Genomic DNA, 26,118 nt, shown 5'->3' with positions numbered 1-26,118 from the left:
CACACAAGTGGCTCAGGTAGTGCAGCTCATCCAGGATGGCACATCAATGCGAGCTGTGGCAAGAAGGTTTGCTGTGGTCTGTCAGCGTAGTGTCCAGAGCATGGAGGCGCTACGGAGACAGGCCAGTACATCAGGAGACGTGGAGGAGGCGTAGGAGGGCAACAACCCAGCAGCAGGACGCTACCCTCCGCCTTTGTGCAAGGAGGAGCACTGCCAGAGCCCTGCAAAATGACCTCCAGCAGCCAAATGTGCATGTGTCTGCTCAAACGGTCAGAAACAGACTCCATGAGGGTGGTATGAGGGCACGACGTCCACAGGTGGGGGTTGTGATTACAGCCCAACACCGTGCAGGACGTTTGGCATTTGCCAGAGAACACCAAGATTGGCAAATTCGCCACTGGCGCCCTGTGCTCTTCACAGATGAAAGCGGTTCACACTGAGCACATGTGACAGAGTCTGATACGCCGTGGAGAACGTTCTGCTGCCTGCAACATCCTCCAGCATGACCGGTTTGGCGGTGGGTCAGTCATGGTGTGGGGTGGCATTTCTTTGTGGGGCGCACAGCCCTCCATGTGCTCGCCAGAGGTAGCCTGACTGCCATTAGGTACCGAGATGAGATCCTCAGACCCCTTGTGAGACCATATGCTGACCATGCACATTTGTGGCCTGCTGGAGGTCATTTTGCAGGGCTCTGGCAGTGCTCTTCCTGCTCTCCCTTGCACAAAGGCGGAGGTAGCGGTCCTGCTGCTGGGTTGTTGCCCTCCTACGGCCTCCTCCACGTCTTCCTGATGTACTGGCCTGTCTCCTGGTAGCGCCTCCATGCTCTGGACACTACGCTGACAGACACAGCAACCTTCTTGCCACAGCTCGCATTGATGTGCCATCCTGGATGAGCTGCACTACCTGAGCCACTTGTGTGGGTTGTAGACTCCGTCTCATGCTACCACTAGAGTGAAAGCACCGCCAGCATTCAAAAGTGACCAAAACATCAGCCAGGAAGCATAGGAACTGAGAAGTGGTCTGTAGTCACCACCTGTAGAACCACTCCTTTATTGGGGTGTCTTGCTAATTGCCTATAATTTACACCTTTTGTCTATTCCATTTGCACAACAGCATGTGAAATGTATTGTCAATCAGTGTTGCTTCCTAAGTGGACAGTTTGATTTCACAGAAGTGTGATTGACTTGGAGTTACATTGTGTTGTTTAAGTGTTCCCTTTATTTTTTGAGCAGTGTATATACATACATACTTTAAAATATATATATCTTTATTATTCCCCGCAACCCTACCTCCCTTCCCCCAATTGGAGTTAACTAATAAACAATAACACTTAGGCTTCTACCTTCAGTTTATACATCTTATACACATTTTACAGACACAATCTATTTTTACATAAGTTATATTTTGTTTGTTTTTAGTCCTTCCTCTATTTCTGATGTCCATCCAGTATGATTTCTATTTGTAACTGTGCTATTTCACAAAATTTCTGAACCTATATACATTTACAGACGACGTATGTTTTACATTGGTTATCTTGTTATTAGTCCCACCCTTCAGCTCCATTCAACCCCTCCCATCTATCTCTCAACACCATCCATTTTGGATTCTATTTGCCATATATTTTCCAACTGTGCTGTGATGCTTCACAAAAGTACACAACCTTTCTATTCTCATAGCTTCTACAAACTGTAAATTAAAAAAAAAATTTTTTTGCTAAATAATTATCCATTATTAATTGACTATGGCTTTTTAAACACAGTATTGCTATCTGCAGCGTTAGTTCTAAGCAAGATGTTGCAATTCTTCAGCCATTCCTGGACCTGTGACCAAAAACGAGCTACATATGGACAATACCAAAATAAATGATCTAATGACTCGGCCTCCTCACAGCAAAATCTGCAGAGCTGGGAAGATTGTATCCCCCATATATATAACATTCTATTGGTTGCAAGAATTTTGTATAGTCATTTAAATTGAAAAATTTGAAGTTTTGAATCCGGCGTTGTTTTGCGTATCAATTCATAAACCATGTGCCATGGAATGGGTACATCGAAAATCTCTTTCCAACTATTTTGCAATTTATATGGCACAGCTGTCAGTTTTTGATCCTTAAATGAAATTGGAAAATGTTTTTATTTATCTCACTTCTTTAACCATTTATGTTCTTTAATACAGGGCTGACATACAAGTTCCATACTTTTCCCCCTTCTACTTGCCTCTTCCATTTTTGTGGTAATGCTGCAATTAGTTGGTTGTAATTTGGGGTATAGAAGACATTTCTATATGTTTGTTTGCTGCATGTGTGACATAACTCCAGTCCTATTTATGGTATCATTCACTAAAATTACATATATATKTTTTTTAATTTCTTCGAAAAATACGTTTAAAAAAAAAGTATTAGTATATTTGAGTTTAACCACAATATTTGTTGTATTATTTATTATGTCTTTTCAGGTGGATTAAACTGAAATTGCAACCAACTTTTAGGCTTGTTTAAAAAATAACGAAATTTTGGTGATTGTTTCCTTTTCAAAACAACCGAAAGTGAGCAGGTGTAATCTGAATAAAGGGAAAAAGGCCATTCTTGAACATAGGATGAGACATTCCTACCAATTTACTAGAGAACCAGTTTGGATAAGTATAACTTTTGTATGACTGATGCCTTTAGTGAGAGGTCTAATGCTTTAATATTGAATCATTTCTGCCCTCCGAATTCATATTCGTTATATAAATAGGCCCTTTTAATTTTGTCTGGCTTGCCATTCCAAATAAAATTGAATATCTTTTGTTCATATAACTTAAAAAGCAGGTCACTAGGTGTAGGCAAAACCATAAGCAAATAGGTAAACAGATATGACTAAAGAGTTAAATCAGGGTGATTTTTCCACAAATAGACAGGTATTTTCCTTTCCATGGTAGCAAGATCTTATATATTTTTGCTAACTTTCTATAAAAATGTATTGGAGTGAGATAATTTTGTTCTTTTGGGATTTGTATACCGAGTATGTCCACATCTCTGTCAGACCGTTTAATTGGTAAACTACACGGTAAAGTAAAATTAGCATTTTTTTGTGATCCAATACTTATCATAATTTGGTTTTAATCCAGAGAGGATAGCAAAAGTATCTAGATCCTCTATGAGGCTGTGGAGAGATTCTAATTGTGGTTTTAAAAGAAAACATGAATCATCAGTGTACAATGACACCTTAGTTTTTAAGCCACGGATTTCTAATCCTTTAATATTGTTTGATCTAATTTTAACAGCTAACACTTCGATGGCAATAATAAATTGATATGCTGATAGTGGACAACCTTGTTTTACTCCTCTTGATAGTTTCAAACTTTCTGAGATGTAGCCATTATTTACTATTCTACACCTAGGGTTACTACACATAACTTTAACCCATTTTATAAGACATTCCCCAAAATTGAAATATTCTAGGCATTTATATATAAACTCCAGTCGTACTTTATCAAAAGCCTCTTCAAAATCAGCTATGAAAACCAGGCCTGGTGTCCCCGATATTTCATAGTATTCTATTGTTTCCAGTACTTGTCTTATATTATCTCCATGTATCGTCCATGTAAAAAACTTATCTGATTAGGATGAATAATATCTGACAATACTTTTAATTCTATGCGCCAAGCATTTTGCTACGATTTTTGCATCACAACACTGAAGTGTGAGAGGTCTCCAATTTTTTTAATGGACTGGATCTTTATATATACACCACTTGGGTCCTGTTTCAGTAATAATGATATCAGACCTTCTTGTTGCGTGTCTGATAATCTACCATTTATATAGGAGTGGTTAAAACATGCTAATAATGGTCCTCTGAATATATAAAAAAGAAAGTGATGTATACTTCCACCGATATGCCATCCAGCCCTGGAGTTTTCTCCGCCTTAAAGGCTTTAATTGCATCAAGAAGTTCCTCCTCTTTAATCTGGCCTTCACATGAGTCTTTCTGTATAGATGTTAATTTTACACTATTATTAGGAAAAAGATCCATACAATTAGTTCCAGTTAGTGGAGATGGAGACTGAAACGAAAACATATTCTTAAAGTACTTTACTTCCTCTTTCAAAATATCATTCGGTGATTCATGCGTGACTCCATCATTTGTAACAAGTTTTAATACATTTTTTTTTGGTAGCATTTCTATATTGAAGATTGAAAAAGAATTTGGTGCATTTTTCCCCATATTCCATCCAGTTCGCTTTATTTTTATAATATATTACACTGGATCTTTCTTGAATAAGTTACTCCAGTTCTTTTTCCTCTAACTTATTCTGTGCCTCTATGGTACCGTTTTTATTGCTATATAGCTGTGCTGTTAGTCCTTCAAATTTCCTTTGTTAATATGGACTCTTTTGATCTAAATTGCTTTTGTTTTATAGATGAATACTGAATTGCATGGCCTCTAAAGGCACATTTAAAAGTGTCCCATACAGTAAAGGGATCTGCTGTACCTATGTTATGTCTGAAAAAGTCAGTTATAAATTCTTCTGTCCTAGATCTAAACAATTCATCATCTAGTAGGCTTTGATAAAATTTTCAATATCCTCGCTCACGTGGAAATTCTGTAAGAGTAATATATATGCCAATTATGTGATGATCCGACCTCATTCTGTCCCCTATCAACACTTTTTAAACTTTTGGTGCCAGAGAGAATGGTATAAGAAAGTAGTCAAGACGACTAGCTTGATTAAGCCTCCGCCATGTAGATCTCACTAGGTCAGGGTATTTAAGTCTCCATATATCCACTAATTCCAATATATCCATGACATTCATGATTTCCTTAAGTGCCTGAGGGTGATCGTTTGTAGTGTGATTTCCTTTGCGGTCCATAGAGGTATTTAAGACCGTATTAAAATCTCCCACCATAATAATAATAATATAGTCTAGTGTTGCTTGTAGAGTTGATAAATTCTTATATATATTTTCAAAGAAGCTTGGATCATTATTATTTGGACAGTATAGGTTAATAAGTCATATCTGTTTATTGTCCAATAACATATTTAAAATAATATATCTACCTTGATGATCTTTTTGGACAATTTGCACATTTGGATCAAAATTACTGTTAATTAAAACCATCACCCATTTTGAATTTCTTTGCCCATGGGAGAAATATATTTCGCCCCCGCAGTCCTTTTTCCACAAAATGTCAACTAAAATTGTTGAATGAGTTTCCTGTAAACAATAGATATTATATTCCTTCTCTTTTAGCCAGGTAAATACTGATCGTCTTTTCTTATTATCGGCTAAGCCATTACAGTTGTAAGTGTTACTTTTTAATGATAATAAGAAAATACTTATTTCACCACTTACCGTAATGAGACAACTTTCAATTCTATTTATCAAAATATATGTTTATAAACGTACCATTAAAAAGTAACATGACGATTGAGTGTCTATATAGCTGTACCATGATATTTGCATTGCTACTAAGTAAACCTCCAATTGATCCCCACTATTCCACCCGCTAAAAGCCCTCCTCATCCCGAGTTGGGTTGTCATCCCAATGCCCGGCAGACCACCCCCGACCCCCCGTATCCCATAGCCCTGAAAAGACTGGGATCCATCCTTCGAAAAAGAGCACACAGTGCCATTTACAGATCAGAAGTAGATCAACCGCCAAATGCATTTCCATCACCCTCACCTCGATTTGTATTATCTATAGCAATCAAAAAACCTAATAAAATATATATACATTTTAAAAATCCTGTTTCTTAATTGCCATAATTAGCTATTAATATTTGTAGTAATGTAGGCAATTTATGCAAAGGATTTTACCTCTCACCAGTCTCACCATTACCAAAATTACATTTTTGCAAGCAATTATTATATTAGCAAACAATTGTGAATCATCCTATATTGTCCCTAACATCTTTTACTCCTTCGCAACAGTTGTGGGATACGCACAATCATACACGCTCAACCCTTTCCCCCCACACAACCATAGGCTCACATTCTCAACAGTTGCACCATCCCAGAGCCCTACTCAAGAAAGGTCTTCATGTACGAATGCATATACATTTGCAGCTGTATGAGAAGGCCTGCAAGACTGTGCAACAAAAAAAAGGGCAGAAATGGAGAGATTTTATTAACCATTGTCACATCCTAGATGGAGGTCAAATGTACACCTTCTCCCTGAAAACACCCACAACACGGTCCCCCGTATTGACCATATTCCCAAGCATCTCCATGCAGTCAGACTTTTGATTTTGTGCCACAATAATATACCCCCTCTGAATGTTCGAGTGTGACCCCCTCCCCATGGGTTACTGCAGCTAGTGTTGACAGCACTGCCACAGACCGATTATTTCACTGTATCACAATTCCAGTGGGTCAGAAGTAGAATCATTTGAGTCAATTGGAGGTGTACCTGTGGATGTATTTCAAGGCCGACCTTCAAACTCAGTGCCTCTTTGCTTGACATCATGGGAAAATCAAAAGAAATCAGCCAAGACCTCAGAAAAAAAATTGTAGACCTCCACAAGTCTGGTTCATCCTTGGGAGAAATTTCCAAATGCCTGAAGGTACCACGTTCATCTGTACAAACAATAGTATGCAAGTATAAACACCATGGGACCACGCAGCCATCATACCGCTCAGGAAGGAGACGCGTTGTCTCCTAGAGATGAACGTACTTTGGTGTGAAAAGTGCAAATCAATCCCAGAACAGCAGCAAAGGGCCTTGTGAAGATGCTGGAGGAAACAGGTACAAAAGTATCTACATCCACAGTAAAACGAGTCCTATAATCGACATAACCTGAAAGGCCACTCGGCAGGGAAAAAGCCACTGCTCCAAAACCGCCATAAAAAAGCCAGACTACGGTTCGCAACTGCACAAGGGGCAAAGATCGCACTTTTTGGAGAAATGTCCTCTGGTCTGATGAAACAAAAATATAACTGTTTGGCCATAATGGCCATCGTTATGTTTGGAGGAAAAAGGAGGAGGCTTGCAAGCCAAAGAACACCATCCCAACCGTGAAGCACGTGGGTGGCAGCATCATGTTGAGGGGTGCTTTGCTGCAGGAGGGGCTGGTGCACTTCACAAAATAAATGGCATCACGAGAAGGAATATTATGTGGATATATTGAAGCAACATCTCAAGACATCAGTCAGGAAGTTAAAGCTTGCTCGCAAATGGGTCTTCCAAATGGACAATGACCCCAAGCATACTTCCAAAGTTGTGGCAAAATGGCTTAAGGACAACAAAGTCAAGGTATTGGAGTGGCCATCACAAAGCCCTGACCTCAATCCCATAGAAAATTTGTGGGCAGAACTGAAAAATCGTGTGCGAGCAAAGAGGCCTACAAACCTGACTCAGTTACACCAGCTCTGTCAGGAGGGATGGGCCAAAATTCACCCAACTTATTGTGGGAAGCTTGTGGAAGGCTACCCGAAACGTTTGACCCAAGTTAAACAATTTAAAGGCGATGCTACCAAATACTAATTGAGTGTATGTAAACTTCTGACCCACTGGGACTGTGAAGAAATAAAAGCTGAAATAAATAATTATCTGTATGTGTATCTCACACACACACTACCGTTCCAAAGTTTGGGGTCACTTAGAAATGTCCTTGTTTTTAAAAGAAAAGCACACTTTTTGTCCACTAAAATAACATCAAATTGATTAGAAATACAGTGTAGACATTGTTAATGTTGTAAATGACTAGTATAGCTAGAAACAGTTGATTTTTTATGGAATATCTACATAGACGTACAAAGGCCCATTATCAGCAACCATCACTCCTGTGTTCCAATGGCACGTTGTGTTAGATAATCCAAGTGTATCATTTTAAATGGCTAATTGATCATTAGAAAACCCTTTTTCAACTATGTTTACACAGCTGAAAACTGTTGTTCTGACTAAAGAAGCAATAAAACTGGCCTTCTTTAGACTAGTTGAGTATCTGGAGCAATGGAGTGAAGAGGCGACTCCGAGATGCTGGCCTTCTAGGCAGAGTAGCAAAGAAAAAGCCCTTAGACTGGCAAAAAAAAAAAAAAAGATTAAGATGGGCAAAAGAACAGACACTGGACATTATCCTGGAGTCACCTCTTCACTGTTGACGTTGAGACTGGTGTTTTGCGGGTACTATTTAATGAAGCTGCCAGTTGAGGACTTGTGAGGCATCTGTTTCTCAAACTAGACACTAATGTACTTGCTCATATACTTGCTCTTGCTCAGTTGTGCACTGTGGCCTCCCACTCCTCTTTCTATTCTGGTTAGAGCCAGTTTGCGCTGTTCTGCGAAGGGAGTAGTACACAGCGCAATTCTGTTGCCGTGGAATTGCCCAGAGTCGATACTATATTCTGCCATTTCTGTGAGAACTTGATAAAGAAAATGTGCAATACCTAAGCATTTGTTGTAATCCAATATAGACGAAAAGTATCGGTATCATCTTATCATATCATCCTTTTTTAATAGGTGGTGGGACAATATGCCCCTGTCATGTGGGATTGATGCCTGCATCTCTCGCCTAATGCTGAAGGATCTAAACAACAGATGGTGTAGAATATGGTCTCAGCAGGACTCTCCTCCGCCTCTAGACCAAATGAGGTGTGATAACATCCGGGAAGAGAGCATGCAAGAGAAACAGAGACTGCAGCTTGGCCCAGGAGGAAAGGAGACAAGGTAAGGAAGCTAGTGGACTTCAGGAGGGGGCAGGAACTTGATAGATGTTAAGGAGAGAGAGAGACTGTCAGTGATGTGGGGTGCCAGGTAACAACGTCACTCAGAGACTGTCAGCATCCTGTGTACATCAGAAGAAGACGTCCCCACATCACAAACCTCTATTTCACAAACATTACAAAGGCAGGAAAGACGACAATGCCCCTACACACACACCTACACTTCCATTCTCATTCCAGTAACTGATCAGATACACATGCAAAGCAGGTGATGCTCTCCCTTGTCATCAGAGGGGAAATGAGAGACATGACATCTGTGAAAGTAGTCAGTCAGTCCCCCCCCTCACACACACAGGGCCAACCTTCAGGAGGACAGCACAGAGGCAGGCAGCAGCAGCAAAGTATTCTGGGGGTTGACGGTGACAGAATACAAACATCTCCCCTGAAGGAAGCAGGATTACTAGTCTCTCTGTCTAATTATATCATGGTGCATTCATATGTTCAGTCAGGCAGGCAGGAATTAGCCCAGAATGAAGAGAACCACATAGAACAGCATTTCCCGGACATCCAGGTTTTGAATACCCCAACAGGTTTTCCAAATGGCACCCTATTCCCTTTATAGTACACTTTAAACCAGGGTCCAAGAGTAGTGCACTATAAAGGGAATATGGTGCCATTTGTGATGCAGCCTATTATTCTAGTCACTGTGTTCCTTGGCCTGTTCTTATCACCTCGGAGTGAAGCTGAGTGGTGCAGAGTGGAGCTCTCATGTTTATGTTGTGTTTAATCTCCTTCTCCTTTGATGATGGCTCTTATCTCTCTGCAGCGCGCTCTCTCTCTGTCCCTCTCTCTCAGCCTGGCCAACTTTCACAGTTCCACTTCCTGTTCTTCGTTGCCTTGGTGACGGAGTCTGGGGTTTCCGCCTCGGAGCAGAGTGAGCGTGCTCCGTGGCCCCAGTGGACAGGAAGCGGGAGAGGAACTCAGCACAGGGAGCCTAATTTCTCATAACACCGTTCTCAGACAGACAGACACACCGTTCACAGACAGACAATTCTCAGACAGACAGACACACCGTTCTCAGACAGACACYCCGTTCTCAGACAGACACGCCGTTCTCAGACAGACACGCCGTTCTCAGACAGACACGCCGCCCTGACTGACAGACACGCCGCCCTGACTGACAGACACGCCGCCCTGACTGACAGACACGCCGCCCTGACTGACAGACACGCCGCCCTGACTGACAGACACGCCGCCCTGACTGACAGACACGCCGCCCTGACTGACAGACACGCCGCCCTGACTGACAGACACACCGCCCTGACTGACAGACAGCTGGCTGGTGTACCTGCTGACAGATCACTGGTACTTAAGTCAAGATAACATGTTGTTACATGTATGGTAGATTTTAACAAGTACAACCAGTCTATACTCAAACAGAGCATGTAGGCTAGACATTTCTATGGTACAGTCACAGTGCATAGGCCTACAATAGCAGTTGGTGCTTACTGCTTAGTGACTGATTTGATGTTTGTTTGACTATAAAAAAGGGACAGATTTAGTAAGTGTACCTGATATGTAATCTCTCCTAGTAGCACTAACAGAGATATACTGCTCTAAACCTGGATGACACCTGTCAAGGCTAGTGGACATATTAAGCACATAGAGATCCAGCACATTTCACGGGTCAATTGTGTACAAATCAGGCATATCACATGAAAGGATGCAGAATGCACAGTTAGGCTAGTTAGCAGTATTTCCACCACTGTGTGTCTCGGAACTAAATAGTTTGATGTGATGAATCCAATAGGGTAAATCCTGTTCAATCTGTCTTCTGCACCCCCCAACCGTAACATCTCAAAGAAGACAGACAACTCAGGCCTTGTGGTGGTTAACAATTCAGCCTGTTAGTCTCATTTCAGTCACCATCATGTGAAGAGAAACACGCATCACTGCGTTTAGTGTAGAATTCAATTATTGGTCTCCCTAAACCCCATAAGCCCACCTGCAGCCTCAAGTCAAGCGACAGCCTGCTTCTCCACGCCCCCTGAAACAAGCTGGGCTGCTTGGCAAAAATGGGCTTACAGCTCAACCACCCCCAGCGTCTAGAATGCCCTCCCGGACCACTTGAAGATAGGGCTGGGCGATATATAGAATTAATTCAAATTAATGTTTTTGCGCAATATTCCAAATGCCTGCATCGCAAGAATCAAGATATTTTTAGGCGTTTATGTTCACTTGTCTTCTTCTCCTTCGCTCCTTCTGTGCACCTGTCCATTTACACCAGAGATCTGTATATAATGATGAGATGCACATGTCTCCGGCCTGAACAATGGGAGTCTTTCTCCCAAAGGCAGGAAGTCAGGAGACAAGCTTAGGTCCAAAATAAACCCCATTGGGCTTATTTGACAGATTTTTGCCAGAGTGAAACCTCACGTGTCGCCTCTTTCTCTGGTTTACACACACACCAAGCCCTTCGCCATGCCACTAACAACAACAAAGATGAGAGATTACGTCTTCATCTCTGACATGCGGTTTCAACTCGCTATTTGCATTTGAGGTTTGGTCCAACAGAATGGGTCATATGGACAAAGAAACACATGGAGACATTATTTTACTGTAATAGAGGAGAAGTTGAACTTTCTACTGACACTACTAAAACGAAAGTATCAATGAACACTGAGTCTGGAAAATGAAAGCTCAGTTTGTTGTGTGTGGTACCAAGTACCGCTAGCAGCATTTTAGCCAAAGACTGTTATACTAGATGTCTAGTCTGTGTTTTATAAACGCGCAATAAGCATAAAAACACAAAATAAGGAATTGGCAACTCGTTCTCATTCTGATAAATAAGGAAGGACACTTTATTTCAACATCTGAACAAAGTGGACAGGTGTAACATGCTGTTCAAACCGTTGGAGACAGACAGCATGGTGCGTTCATAACAATTCAACTGTTCTGCCTTGTTAGCTAGCAAAAAGATCCAAGTTGGCTAAACTTGACATATACAGATTAGCTGGCTACTCACTAGCACGTGGGCTTATACTTGAGAATGTTTATATTAGACCTGTGTTCATTTTCTATAGCCAAATGCCTGTCACAAGAAATTAGTCATTATTACTGAATGTGCATAATGTTTTTATTTTGTATTTGTTATTTAGCAGATGCTCATATCCAGAGCGACTTACAGGAGCAATTAGGGTTAAGTGCCTTGCTCAAGGCACATCAACAGCTTTTTTTTTTACCTAGATGGCTCAGGGATTCGAACCAGCAACTTTTTGTTTATTGAACCAACGCTATTAACCACTAAATGGTTACATTTGTAACAAATAAGGGCATTTTCATGAACAGACTTGAAACCCAGATCAGTGATTGCAAAAAAGCAGATTCAACTATTTTGATTAAATAATTGTCTAGTGAACAGGGAAAGGAAAGGGGGATACCTAGTCAGTCGTACAACAATGCATTCAACTGAAATGTGTCTTCTGCATTTTAACCCAACCCCTCTGGGTCTTATGGTTGTGGAAGGCTTACGTTTAACTTAGGTATAACTTCACAAGCCCTGAATTCATTAGGATTATTGCTGACTGTTTGAAAATCGAGATATCTTGAATCGCCCCATAAATCTGAAAATAAATAAATAATGTAGATATGATTTTTAGGCCATATCGCCCAGCCCTACCTGAAGGTACCACAGACTCGGGACTCCTTAAAAAAGGGGCCTGAAGACCTTGTTCTTTAGGAAGGCTTTCTGTTGATAGCTGTGCTCCTTGGTGTCCTTGTCTCTTGTAGCGTCAGTGGTGTTCAGTTTCCGTGTATAGTTTATTTTATTTTATGCACTTTGAGATTATTCTGTATAATGAAAAGCATTTTACAAATGTAATATATGAAATTATTAACCCTGTGTGTGGTTGTACTGTATTAGTAGTAGCCTTTCATGGGGGTGTAGCCTAATTCTCTGACTGACTGCAATAAATCAAAATCAGGACCAATTTCACACTATCATACTAATTACACCCTCAGTTACATAAGATATACACACCCCACTAACACCATTTCATGGTCTGTTCCCTATTCATATATCCATGCCTACTGTACTTTTACTTTGTACTTTGTGACACTACTGTCATGGTTCAGGTTAATAAGGTATGCACCAATGATTAGATTTTTTTTTCTCTTTTCCCCTGCATAGAAATCTTGGGTGGGCCGCCTAAGTGTTTGAAATGCAAACATGTCTACACCACCAAGATGGGGGGCCTCAAATTCTCTCTAAAATGTAGCTGTGCCAACCACTCTCCCTGCCACGCCCACCACCTAAATAAAACCTGGGCCTCGCAGTCTATGATAATGTCATATGGCTGAGTCTAACTTTAAAGCTTTGTTGGTGGTATGATTTCTTTGAGTATGTGGGGGGGAAAAAACACGTGGCTAAAATGTCACATGCAGAGAAACTTGAATGGTTAATTCACCAGACATGTTTAGGGAGTAGCCAAGATAATGAGGCTCTAAAAGGTCGCAGATTACAACTGTATAGAAACCAGGGGACCTGGTTGGCCTTTAAACAATGGGACCACTACCTCATCAGCCTCTACTGTACATTAGCCTATTCATCATCACAGGCTGTAGACAGCATAGGACCTACAGACAATCACCAGTCAACATGACCTGTTTATTACCTTTATTTAACTAGGCAAGTTGAACAAATTCTTATTTACAATGACGCCCTACTCCGGCCAAACCCTAACCCGGACGTGCGGCGCCCTATGGGACTCCCATTCACGGCCGGTTGTGATACAGCCTGGAATCAAACCAGGCTCTGTAGTGACGCCTCTAGCACTGAGATGCAGTGCCTTAGACCGCTGCGCCACTCGGGAGCCCCATCACAATGTGAACAACTTGAATACAAGGAACCTGCCCTGCTCTTATCACTCCATGATTAACTAGATTACTCAGTAGAGGTATAAATCATATTACAATAGAGTACATCTGTTTTATTAGTTCCTGGCTGATATGATGTGAGTGAGGAGAAAGGTCTGTATTGGCTAGGGGAGTATGAGGGTCCTGCCAGCTAAACTAAGCTAACTGCTAGCTAGGCTAATCCCATGAGGCTATAAGGAAGGAACCCTTTCGGTTTCAGGGTCAGCAGCCCTGCAGTAGCTGTTCTTATTAAAACATTGCTAATTTAGCAGGCTCCTCTCACCTCATTCTCTCCATCTCTCTCATTACTCCCTCGTTTCCCCTTCACAGCAGAGGGCTAATGAGCACACACCACTAGGGCCGAGCTATGATAGGGAACGTACACATGCACTCTATTCGCTTCTCTTCTCGTGGGGCCTACTGTACACATATTGATAGCCATGCAAGGCAACGAGGGCACATTTCAATATCTACTGTTGGTGGCTTAATGTGGCAATCAGCAGTTGCTACGTCCATTTTTAGACTTAAATGAATTATATGTATGAAGACTTATAAATGCCTCATGAGCTTAGTTCAAAAGGTTACATTTCTCCAGCCCCATCCCTCAGCTTCTTACCAAAACATGGGAGAACGCGTTGTTATTGTTACAACTGCTGATCACCAGTTTAAGCTATATTCAGTTTACATCAATGTCATGCAATATCATCGTCTCCTCAGACATGACGCATAAAATTTACTTCTGTTGTATGGCAAGCTACAGTCATATGCTGCGAAAGCGTGTCTGAGAGACCGCATGCACACACACACACACACACACACACACAGTGGATGTGCTTGTCTGGTCCCCAAGGGACTCCAGGTACTTTGTGAGATCCCATCTATTCTGTTCTTCACCCATATTCACCACATATTCGTTGCAGGTCACTCCTGTGGCTATTAATAGAAACAGCCTCTTACGCAACACACAGACAGTCACTGGCTCAGAGAGAGGGGGGAATACTTTGATCATGTTTCGCTACACCCGCAATAACATCTGCTAAATATGTGTATGTTATTTGATTTTTAACGTTCAAAGCGTTACAGCACTCCACATCCATTTTCTCACTTCGTCTGCTTGGTTACTGACTGACTGACTACATTCCTCTAGAGTCTTTCACTGATTTATAATGTATAATGCTACTACACATCAAATTATCACTGAAATAGTACATGTCTACAATGTGCCCATTATATCCAACCGCTGTATGTATGATGATTCGCCAGAGATTTGTACAGACATTCTAGAGAGCTCCTGTCCATGGATGGAGCACTACAGGTCCCTGTTGTACGGCTGAGCTGCGTGTCAACAGTCAGTGTCTCTCTCTAAGCTAAGTCCTATATCCTCAAGGCCTTAAGACAGTAGGGATGTCTGTGAGGCTTTGGCTGTCAGACTGAGTTAGTTCTCTCGCCACACGAGGAGATTAAGGATTATAGACAGAGATGTCTAGCTGCTGTCACTCATGCACTACCACCAATCACACAGCTGGAAGGACCGAGGCACAGCGAAGGCTAGCGCTTTAAAAATCACAAATGCAATTTGTGCTCAAACAACTACAGTAGAGGTGCTGCCGCAAATCAAGAAAGGCTCTCTAGCCAGGTAATCTAGTGACTTCTCTCTGTCCTCTCTACCATGGCCGTCTAGTGACTAACAGTTGAATTGTCTAGTCCTGTCACTGGTTTCCCATGATACTAGAGCTGCAGGAATGCAGTGAGCTGGTGAGTTTCCAGGAAGTGCTAGTGAGTGGATGGGTTTGATTCATGTGTCCCTGAGGAGATAAGGGTTCTGTTTAGTTGCCTGCCTTAGTGTGTGTGTGTGTGTGTGTGTGTGTGTGTGTGTGTGTGTGTGTGTGTGTGTGTGTCTTGCCTCTGCACAGTTCTACTGATGGACCACATTGTCAGGCCTCCCCCTCTCCCCATTCCATTCCAGTGTTCCGTCGCTAGCAGACATTACATCTGAACCCTACTCAAACCTGGGGCATAGACATCAGCTCAAACACAATCAGCAGGCTTTCTATTTCTAACTATCGCCCTCACTAACTGACCAATTTAGAGCTTGTTGCAAGTCTGCAAGAAAGAGAAAGTCATTGCGACCATGAGGAGTTAAACTGTAAAGCAAGCAGCTTCAGCATAAAACATGGTTATCCGTCACCCTGTCAGGCAATGCAAAAAGAGAAGTTTGAACATGCAGGCTACGCCACACTGGCCGGGAATCAAACACAGATACTGTCTGTGTGACTAAAGTGGACCACATTAGCCCACTGAGCTAAAGCCTAGGGCATTAACTCTCTGGGAGCTAATAGAAGTATTCCTGTCACAGGTGTGGTCATGACGTCACACAAGCCTGATGCAGTAAACTACCACTGGGATAGAATACCATCTAGGCTAGGCTGTTGTGGTCGTGACACATTTATTGTGTAACCTCCCTTGGTTCCCCTCCCTGGCTTAACACCGACATTAGTTAGGGGCAATTCCATGGTAACAGAATTATGCTGAAACGCAGATTTTTCACAAAAAATATTTCACGTACCATACAACTCTATGCACAGACTACTTTGAACAATTTACACAGTAAATAAAATAAAAACATTTACTGGAAAAACTATACAGATGCAAAGTTAGGTAACAGAATTACAGTAAAATCTCAGTTTTATCTCAGTTTTATTCTGTTCCCAAATGTATTTTTGTAATATTATTTTTATTTTATTTAACTAGGCAAGTCAGTTAAGAACAAATTCTTATTTACAATGACGGCCTAGTGGGTTAACTGCCTTGTTCAGGGGTAAAATGCGATTTTTACCTTGTCAGCTCAGGGATTCGATCTAGCAACCTTTTGTTTGGTATACATTTTAAAGGGAAAAATCTGAGTCTCAGCATAATTCCATTACCATGTAATTGCCCTTAGGCCCTGTGCAGTGGAGAGCATAGCACAATCAAGGCTCTTTTCCATGAGAGAGAGTATGTGTGTCCCCTCTTCTCATTCACATTAGTAACCCTGCACCAAAAGAGACTGTTTTATTATAGAAGTTTGAGCTGGGCTGACCAGCCTCTGATGCAGCGTGAATGAGGGAGAACAACTGAGGGGGGTGGGGGGGCTCAACATCTGTCTGGAACAGTAGAGGACCACCACATAGACCACTAGAGAGATAGCGAGACCACCACTGTGTCTGGCCAACACTTCACTGTTAAGGCGTCAGCATGCTTCCGTTTGGCTGGCGCCTAGCCGAACTCAGCTAGCTGAACTGAAGGAGTGTGCTTGCATTTTCCCTTAAAAAGGCCTTTGTTTGGGGCCTCCCGAATGGCGCAGCGGTGTTAGGCACTGCATCGTAGTGCTAGAGTCTTCACTACAGATCCAGGTTACATCCCGGGCTGTGTTGCAGCTGGGATGTCCTTATCCCATCGCGCTCTAGCGATTCCTTGTGGCGGCCGGGTGCATGCACGCTAACGTCGGTCGTCAGCTGTCAGTGTTTCCTCTGACACATTAGTGCGCCTGGCTTGCGGGTTAAGCGAGCAGTGTGTCAAGAAGCAGTGCGGCTTGGCAAGGTCGTGTTTTGGAGGACGAATGGCTCTCGACCTTCGGCTCTCCCAAGTCCGTATGGGAGTTGCAGCGATGGGACAAGACTAACTACCAATTGGATATCACAAAATTAGGGAGAAAACGAGGCAAAACTTTTTTTTGAAATAACAAAAGCATTTTTTTATGAAAGAAAATGACCGTTTGAAAAACGAGAAAAAAGTGGCAATAGTACTGTTTGTCCATTTTGCGACACTGTAGCCAGTATAAACTTCCTCAAAATAGTCAGAATTAATATTATATAACTCAATAAATCAGTCATTCATTTTGACATTTTTGCTGAAGAGATCTTAGTTGCCCAATTTTACATCTAACTAAGATGTTTGGTGCAGTATCTTTCAATTAAAAAACGTGCATGATGATGAATCGTTTCTCGTTGAATGGCAACAAAGACTTTATTGAAGAATCCCTACTGTTGACCAGTCACCGACGAAGGGGCGTAGACTTCGGCGCCAAACCTCGGCTTGCGTCCTGAACAATTTGAGTACGAACAGTCGAAAAAAAACACTGAAGTCCAAAACAAACAAAAATGTCACAAAATGTCATAATATATGCACAAACTCTACCAAACTGTTCCGGCTGAGAAGCATGCGTACGCCTTTACAGTAACACAGCCAAGGGTAATTATTGGGCTTCTTTTCTGTTTAATGTAATCTCTGGTTTACTCTGTTGGCTAGGCTGGAGTAATCATTTCATGTCCATCTACTAAATAACCTCTACTCACTATTTAAAACTCCTTAGTTTATGTTTACATGGCATACGGTGAGTAAAAATGTCAATTTTTTAAACAGCCAGTGTAGCATTGCAGAGAGAATCTACTGTAATGCTGACATACCGAGAATATGGTGATCATTCACTCTTTGCATAGCCACTCTTCCACAGAGGTATGCTAAAGAATTCAGCAAACTCCATTTGAGGTTCAGAACTTCAATGTTGTATCCAAAACAATAACATTATAGTAAAAATCCTAATTAGTATTTTATGTAATGAAACATGGGGACAGTGAGCCAATGTTAAGCTACATGGCTCTGACAGACTTCCTTCTGTGTACAGTGAATGACATAGAGGAAGGGACAGAGAGTGATGATAAGCTCTCTGACATGGAAATATCTGCTCTCTCATGACACTGGACCCTGGGAGCTCGGAGAGCTTATCACACACACACACACACACACACACACACACACACACACACACACACACACACACACACACACACACACACACACACACACACACACAGAGGGTAAGCTACTTAGTGTCACATTGAGAATGCAAAATAGAACAGTTATCATAATATTAGTCTATCAGCAATTCACATTTACCCCAGGCAGTGTGGTATGTCTTAATACGTGGAGTTGGAGAAATTACACATGATATGGCTGACAATCTAGCCCAACACCATGAGAATGCCCACTTAGCTAACTAGTTAGTATTACATTTCTGCCAAAGCTCTATTGAAAACCAACTAACGTTAAACTTCAATTCAAAATCAAGCCTAATGTGACCAGATGCTGATTTGCATTAACAGGACGATAACCACTGCTAGCCGTCATCCCTGATTTGCGCCTGCCAGTCTCTAGTATGGCAAGTCAACCACATTCTGACACATAGATGACACTATTGTTAGCTAGCTGAGCTTTAGGTTTAACTTAGTAGTAGCGTTACAGGGCCATGAAACATCGATTTGCCCACCACCAACCAACCCCAATGGACAATGGACCGACTTACCGAATGGTTGACTCCCCACATAAGGACGCTGAGCAGAGGGTCACTGGCTCGGAAAAGCTTCACTTTCTGAGCCACGAAGTGTTTCTTCTTCGTCTTCGTCTTGCTCGCAATAGATGCGGCAATGCTGCTCGCTGTAGCCATCTTTAGTTATGTGAAATAGGCTGGATATCACTCAGTCAGTGACAGTTATTTATGGAGCTGGGAGAGTAGCCACTCAATGATCACCCTCCCTCTGCATTTAGCTTGCGAGCAAGCCGAAAACAACAGTATTTTCTGTATTACCTAGCCTCTCTAATTTGCATTAGCTTTTAGTTAGCTGGTTAACGAAATGACGGTCGTTGATAATGTATTGTAAAATATTAACGTTATTTCCTTCACTGTCAGCTAACGCACCACTAACTCATTAACCCAACATCGTAAGTCACCTCTTCCTTCCTCAAACTCCTCACCCCCGACACGACAGCCTCACTGAGTCGACGTCGTCACTTAGCATTGCTGTCTGGCTAACCAAGCAACTGACTGGACGCATTCAGGCAAAACATTTAGGAAGCTAACACCACAATGATCAAATAAAATAAAAAATGTTAATGCAGCCTTAGCAATAATTTCCCCAGCCAACTACACTAAAATGCCAACGCAGCTCGCCTGCCTACTGGTACTGCACACTCCTACCTAACGCTTTAGCAGAGCAGTGGCAGCACTGGCCAAAGCTAACGGTCGTTAGCTTGCTAACTAGCAACTAGCTAGCTATTCAGTCCTTTTGGTTTTTCTCCCTCCTACGCGTTTGTTGGTCAGCCTCGAAATGTGACAGTGGCCCAACCGTTCCAGTGCCAAAGAGGAGAAATCTAAAATCTACGTTTTATCAAAACTGTGTTCCTTCCTACGATACTTTCGGTTCGGTGTTGTACTGTCAACTGACAGCTCGAGGGAAGGATGACAGCCAGAGCGACATTCCCTCGTGCAGACAGATTGGACAATAGTAGCGTTCCAGGTAGCCTAAATTGGCAGACGCCTTGCGCAATTGACAAAATTGTTGAATCCAGTTCTGCATTTATGTAGATTTTAGAGATTACAGATATGTATCAGATATCTCAAAATACGGAAGTAATGTTTATCATTGCAAAAACCCCAGCAATATGATTTAACGATATGATAATATGCGTCATGTAGGCGGCCTGGAACGTTCCCATTCTATTCCGTCTGTCCCTCTGCTAATGTTGAGTTCAAGACAACTCAGAACACGGAACTAGGAATCCTCCGACTTCAGAAAAACTGGCATCTTCCTACAGCTCCGACATTCTGACCTGAATATCACTGAAGTCATGATTTGTCCTCTTTTTTTCCAAGTTCCCAGTTGTCTTGAAAGCACAATGATACCCGAGTTTCCCACTTGGGATGTATCAGAATCAACCAACAGGAAGCTCCACGCAAATAACTTACATGACGTGAACGCGGCATGAGCCCTTTTTTTCTCCATAGTTCCCAGTGTTCTTGAACGCACCAACACACTGCAGTCCAACCTTCCCAAGTATGGTCTCTCTCTCTCGCCCTCTCTTTAGTGTGATTCCCTTCTCTCAAATAAAATACTGTATTCATACAAAATGTGACACATTTTAGAAAAAGGGCTGGTCCTTTTTATTTGAAAGTAATATTATCAGCCATGTGCATGTGTGTGTGTCTGTGTAGGCTACTGTATGCATGTCCCTTTGCAAACCTTAATAATACATTAGTGAAAAGCTATAAAATATCTGCACACCCCCAACCCCTAATCTTGAACCTTTATTTGAGATTAATCTGTATCACTCAGGGCAGGCATGCCGCTGACAATGTAGTGACAGTGTCCCGCAGGGCCAGAGGTGCTGTAATGCTTTTAGAGGTCGTTTGGGTGTTTTGGTGCAGAGCAGTGCAGAGTGTGCTGTTTCCAGCCGCGGTGCTGTGTCAGGGCGTCGTTGTGGTGGAGGAAGCCCCACTCTGTCTGCTGGTGATGATGTGGAGCTCATTTGGTTTATGACTCACCCTCCTCATGCCAGGAGCCTCTTGTGCTGCTGTGAGAGACAGGCAGGCCAACTCTTAAAGGCACAGCCACACCATTACTACTGAATAGAATAGAATTGAATAGTGGGTGTGGGTGACATTCAGACAGGCAGACAGTAAAATAAATACACAACAGCACAATGACACACATGTATATTGCCCTATATAAAGGTAAACCAATAATCCCTAACCAAACAGTTCATAAAATGTTCAGGTTGTTATTTTAATGCAAAATTAGTCTCCAAGCCACTAAAAATGCCAGTAAGCTTTGCAAATTGTTATTTTGTGTTAGCAGTGTTAACTGTACAAGCAGTGCATGCAAAATAAGCCCACAGGGCAAATATTATCATCTACTGTGTGAAATGTAAATTGTTCTTTGTGTTGCCAAGGCATGCAAAGCTAACATCTTGCTGAGGATGTTGGCAAATGACCAGAACAACCAGTTGATAAAAAGCCACAGTATGTGATTTGCAGTAATTAACTGATGAAATATAGTCTATCTTGATTTTGTATGACGGTCATCATCAACCAAATAAAGGACCTACCTACTCTATCGTTTTTGTTGCATGAGGCAGTCATTCACTGCGCACCACTTCAAGTGCATCTTGCATGTGAAAATGTCATGGGATGCATTTTATTGTTTATGTTTTGGCTAGTGTTCCAATCCATATAATTAGGAATTAAAATACAAATCTTTATTATTCACATAAAAGAGTGTGGCACATTCTAAACCAAAGGCTTTCCTTCATTTCATGAAAATCTTCCAACTTCTGGCTTCCAGTTTGGACCACGCACAAAAAAAACATAGAATTAAGAATTAGATAGGATCTCTATGACTAAAACTATGTGGCATTCGTCGCCTTGGAACGAAATGTCAAACTTGCTTTCCAAAACATTATTTGCTAGCTAGCTAACAGACTAGCTGAAAACCTGTATGCAAGATAGCTAGGTACTGATCGTCCGCGGACTTGAACCACAAGTAAGAAACAGTTAATTATTCAAATGGTAATCAGGAAGGTCATCATAAATTTCCTAAAAGCAACCTCATTTGGATGTCCAGGGTAATTGTGTTAGAAAGCTCTCTTACAACCTTAGCTAGCTGCCTAGTTAACACGTTAGTTAACAAGCCAAGTTCAGCCAGTGCATGCCAAAGTTGACACCCATGTAAACATTGACAGCATGTTATAAATGGGTAAATACGTTTTCTGAAAAATATGTTGTTTGTAGTTTCAGGATGGGGAAGAAATTGTAGAAAGAGAGTGAGCCTCCATCTAAGGATCTGGTAAGAAGATCAAGATATGTGGTGGTGGGGGTCAATTTAATGAGCAGTCAAACAACTTCATCTCTGCCTCTATCAATTCATTCAAAGGGCTTTATTGGCATGGGAAACAGATGTTCACATTGCCAAAGCAAATGGAATAGTCTCTCTATTCTTCCCCTGTCTAGTTTGACACCTTGCCGATCAAGAGTAAGAAGGCAGCCCCTGTGGTTGTCATGCTCAATTCCCCTGAAGAGGTTTTGGCTAAAGCTTGCTAAGCCATCCACAAATTTGCAGGGAAAGGTGTTTTTACCCTTGATGTTGCTGAGAGAACTAACATCATAGCAATATGGTATCCTTTCTTCATTGAAATAATCACATTATCTGAAAAAACTGGACTGTGGAAAGCTGTGCAATGAAAGAGATATATTAATTTGAGCCTGGACCAAAGCTTGGGAGCAGCTTACCTATTCAGCATAAAGCCCCTATCGACCGACCGACCGACCGACCGACCGACCGACCGACCGACCGACCGACCGACCTACCTACCTACCTACCTACCTACCTACCTACCTACCTACCTACCTACCTACCTACCTACCTACCTACCTACCTACCTNCTACCTACCTACCTACCTACCTACCTACCTACCTACCTACCTACCTACCTACCTACCTACCTACCTACCTACCTACCTACCTACCTACCTACCTATCTCCCTCTCACTCTCGCTCTTTCTCAATCTCTCCCTCTCCACCATCTATCTCTCTGTCTCCACATGGTGGTAGGTGATGAAAACAGGAGCTCTCTGCTGGGGCTGGGGACAGTGGAGCCTCTGTCTCACCTCATATCCCACGAAGACAAGCTGGTCCACCGCAACTCCTTCATGGTCCTGGGGGTCATGGCTGCCAACAGTAAGGAACCCTTCTCTAGCTACTGCTGTAGGATAGTAACAACTACTGATATAGGATTAGTAACACAATGCAGTAACGAAATCAGTTATTTAGGGTCGGTCGCACTGTACACAGTGGTGAATTGTGGCTGAAAACAAGATTGTTGCCAGAAACATTAGGTCATTTCGGATTCTGCTCTGTTTGAAATGTGATGTAAAAAACAATACTGAAGAAACTGGATGTCATTCCTTCTGTCATRGGAAAGCTGTCACCTGAAAGTATGCTCTGGCTGAGCGTTTGGTGGCGGCGTGGCTCTCATATCTTCTTGAGTATCAATCATATGTTTCCACCAGTCATTAAATCATTGTGACATTTCACATTTCATTGTATCTTTCTCTCTGTGTGTGTGTGTGTTTATATGTGTGTGTTCCTGTGCCAGAGGATGTGGTGGTCCGTGAGTTGTGCCTGGCCTCCCTGTTGGTGGCTTCAACTGTAAGGTCCAGATCTCGGACCAGGAAGGACTACAGCCGCTCATACAGCTGCTATCCAGCCCTGACCCTGAAGTCAAGAAGAACTCTGAGTCTATCTACAACCTGGTGCTGGTGTGTGTTTTGTGTGTGTGACCGATGGGGCTTGAACTCAAGTCTCCTGCTCGTCACGAGACTATATTAGCCTGCTGAGCTAAAGCCCCATTTTACATGTGTGTAGGACCTCCCCAGCCGTATGTCTGTGCATGAGATAAATGGCGTTCTCCTCTCCTGTAGCTGTTGAGATCTGATTTCCCGGTCATTCAGCAGCTTGCCTGAGGACCATGGCAAGCGTAACCACAGATAACAACACACAGGTCACCTTCAGGGAGAAGCAGGGCTTTGACAGGCTGCTGGAGTTCCTCTGCAACAAGGCCTGTGTGGGTCATATATTTATATTTATCACATACTTGAAAGTACTGTACTTGTGAAGTATTTAAGGTGCTCTTGATCGAACTTGTAGTTTGATCTTTCTATTGAATTCATTCTACCGGGTAAACAAAATCAAGCAAAGCTCAAGTATTTTAAAGAATTGGACTCATTCCTTGTGTTTGTGTCTTGTAGTTGTTCAGTGATCTGCATGTAGCAGCTCTCCAGGTGGTCTCTATCTGTTTGGAGGACAGAGACCGTCTCCAGCTGATCCATGAGACTGGAGGTCTCCAGAGGTTACTGCAGTTCATCACCACTGCCAACCTGCTGGACATTCAGACACACGTTGTCAAGGCCATCTCCAGGGTGGCTCAGAGCTGCAAGGGCTAAGTAAGTGTGTGTGTGTGTGTATTATTTTATTTCAAAATCTTCATTTTATTTCATTAAATGAGTGTCATTGGCTTAGTTCAGCAGCTCCATCACATAATTCCCAGTGCGGTGGCTCACGCTGCGGTCATTCTCACCAACATGGCCGAACAGGAATTCCTGCGTGGCAGCATCCTGTCCCACGGGGTCCTGGCCACTCTCCTGGAGCTGCTGCAGTCTGTGGACACACACACCCTTGTCAGAGCCATGCAGGCCCTCGCCGCTCCCCTGCGATGCTGAGGAACAAGCAGACATGAGTGTGTCTTTGTCCGTAGTGCGGGTTTCAAATCTGGGTCAAATACATCAAATTCTTGAGTTTTCCCGGTATGATGGAACCAATGGAATATTCCCAAAAGTACAAACTCCCTCCTCTCATTCCATCTCTTCCTGATTAGCTGAGGAATGCGGAAGGCCTTGTCCTATTGGTCAAACTGCTACGGTCCAATCACAGGAGATACACCGGGCTGGGCTATCAGCGTGTGCACCAACAATGCCATGGAAATATGCAAGCTGGGGTGAGTGTGGACAGGTTTAACTATTCTTGTGGGGACCAGAAGTACCCACAAGAATAGTAAACTAACACAAAGTGAACCAACTGGGGGCATTTTGTTAGTCCCCACAAGGTCAAATGCTTTTTCTAGGGGGTTTAGGGTTAAGGTTAGGGTTAGAATTAGGGTTAGGATCTAGGGTTGGTTTTAGCATTAGGTTAAAGGTTAGGTTTTGGGGTTAGGGTCAGGGTAAGGCTTAGGGGTTAGGGAAAATAGGATTTTGAATGGGACTGAATTGTGTGTCCCCACAAGGTTAGTTATACAAGAGAGTGTGTGTCTGTGCGTGTGTGGGTTAAGTGTTTTCCATGATTAAATGGCTTTGGCTTCCATACAATACCACAGATGGATACCTAGTCAGTTGTACAACGGAATGATTGCAACTGAAATGTGTCTTCTGCATTTAACCCAACCCTTCTGACATTTCAAGACAGATTGCATAATGAAATGCTTTTGTGATTATAATCACCAGAGAGGTAGGAGGGTTTTAGTGGTGATCCACAGGAGAGATTTACTAAGGGACCAGCAGATGGCAGTATAGCTCTGTAATAGTTGTTTTCTTTTAGCTCTGTAGTAGTTGCATTTAGTGTCTGCTCTGAAGTTGTGTGTTTATCTGTGTGTATTGTGTTGTGTAGGACACAAATGTTTATTTTGTTTGTGTGGCCTCCAAGGACATCACTATGGACGGCTTCTACGACCCCGGACAGTAAGGGAGGACTGTGTGTGTGTGTAACATCTCAGCACTACCTCATCCATTCTCTCGCTCTCTCTGACTCTATCTCTCTCTCTGAAGCTCTATATCTCTCTCTCTGACTCTATCTCTCTCTCTGAAGCTCTATATCTCTCTCAATTCAATTCAATTCAATTCAATTCAAGGGGCTTTATTGGCATGGGAAACATGTGTTAACATTGCCAAAGCAAGTGAGGTAGATATTATACAAAAGTGAAATAAACAATACAAATTAACAGTAAACATTACACATACAGAAGTTTCAAAACAATAAAGACATTACAAATTTAATATTGATATATATACAGTGTTGTAACAATGTACAAATGGTTAAAGCACACAAGTTAAAATAAATAAGCATAAATATGGGTTGTATTTACAATGGTGTTTGTTCTTCACTGGTTGCCCTTTTCTTGTGTGCAACAGGTCACAAATC

At 42.3% G+C, this 26,118-nt stretch overlaps 2 protein-coding genes across 4 annotated transcripts in view; one reads left to right on the top strand and one right to left on the bottom strand.

Annotated features, from left to right (window-relative positions):
• Positions 1-19,855, bottom strand: part of pip4k2aa (phosphatidylinositol-5-phosphate 4-kinase, type II, alpha a) — a 34,870-nt gene extending 15,015 nt beyond the window's left edge. For all 3 annotated transcript variants that reach the window (XM_024000604.2, XM_024000605.2, XM_024000606.2), the window contains exon 1: positions 18,900-19,855. In XM_024000604.2, coding sequence (XP_023856372.1) covers positions 18,900-19,040 — 141 coding nt within the window. In that variant the 5' untranslated portion in view covers positions 19,041-19,855. The remainder of the gene's footprint in view (positions 1-18,899) is intronic.
• A 2,312-nt stretch (positions 19,856-22,167) lies between these two features.
• On the top strand, positions 22,168-24,371 carry armc3 (armadillo repeat containing 3). Its single transcript, XM_070446805.1, is given in 10 exon segments — positions 22,168-22,215; positions 22,380-22,494; positions 22,981-23,106; positions 23,265-23,363; positions 23,525-23,566; positions 23,569-23,687; positions 23,794-23,833; positions 23,836-23,883; positions 23,886-23,986; positions 24,177-24,371. Coding segments are annotated over 10 exon segments (933 nt in total).
• The last annotated feature ends 1,747 nt before the right edge of the window (positions 24,372-26,118 follow it).

This window comes from Salvelinus sp. IW2-2015, linkage group LG14, assembly GCF_002910315.2.
Source record: "Salvelinus sp. IW2-2015 linkage group LG14, ASM291031v2, whole genome shotgun sequence".
Classification (NCBI taxonomy): Eukaryota; Metazoa; Chordata; class Actinopteri; order Salmoniformes; family Salmonidae; genus Salvelinus; species Salvelinus sp. IW2-2015.
Note: the sequence above shows the minus strand (reverse complement) of the source record. Positions and strands in the feature narration are given on the sequence as shown.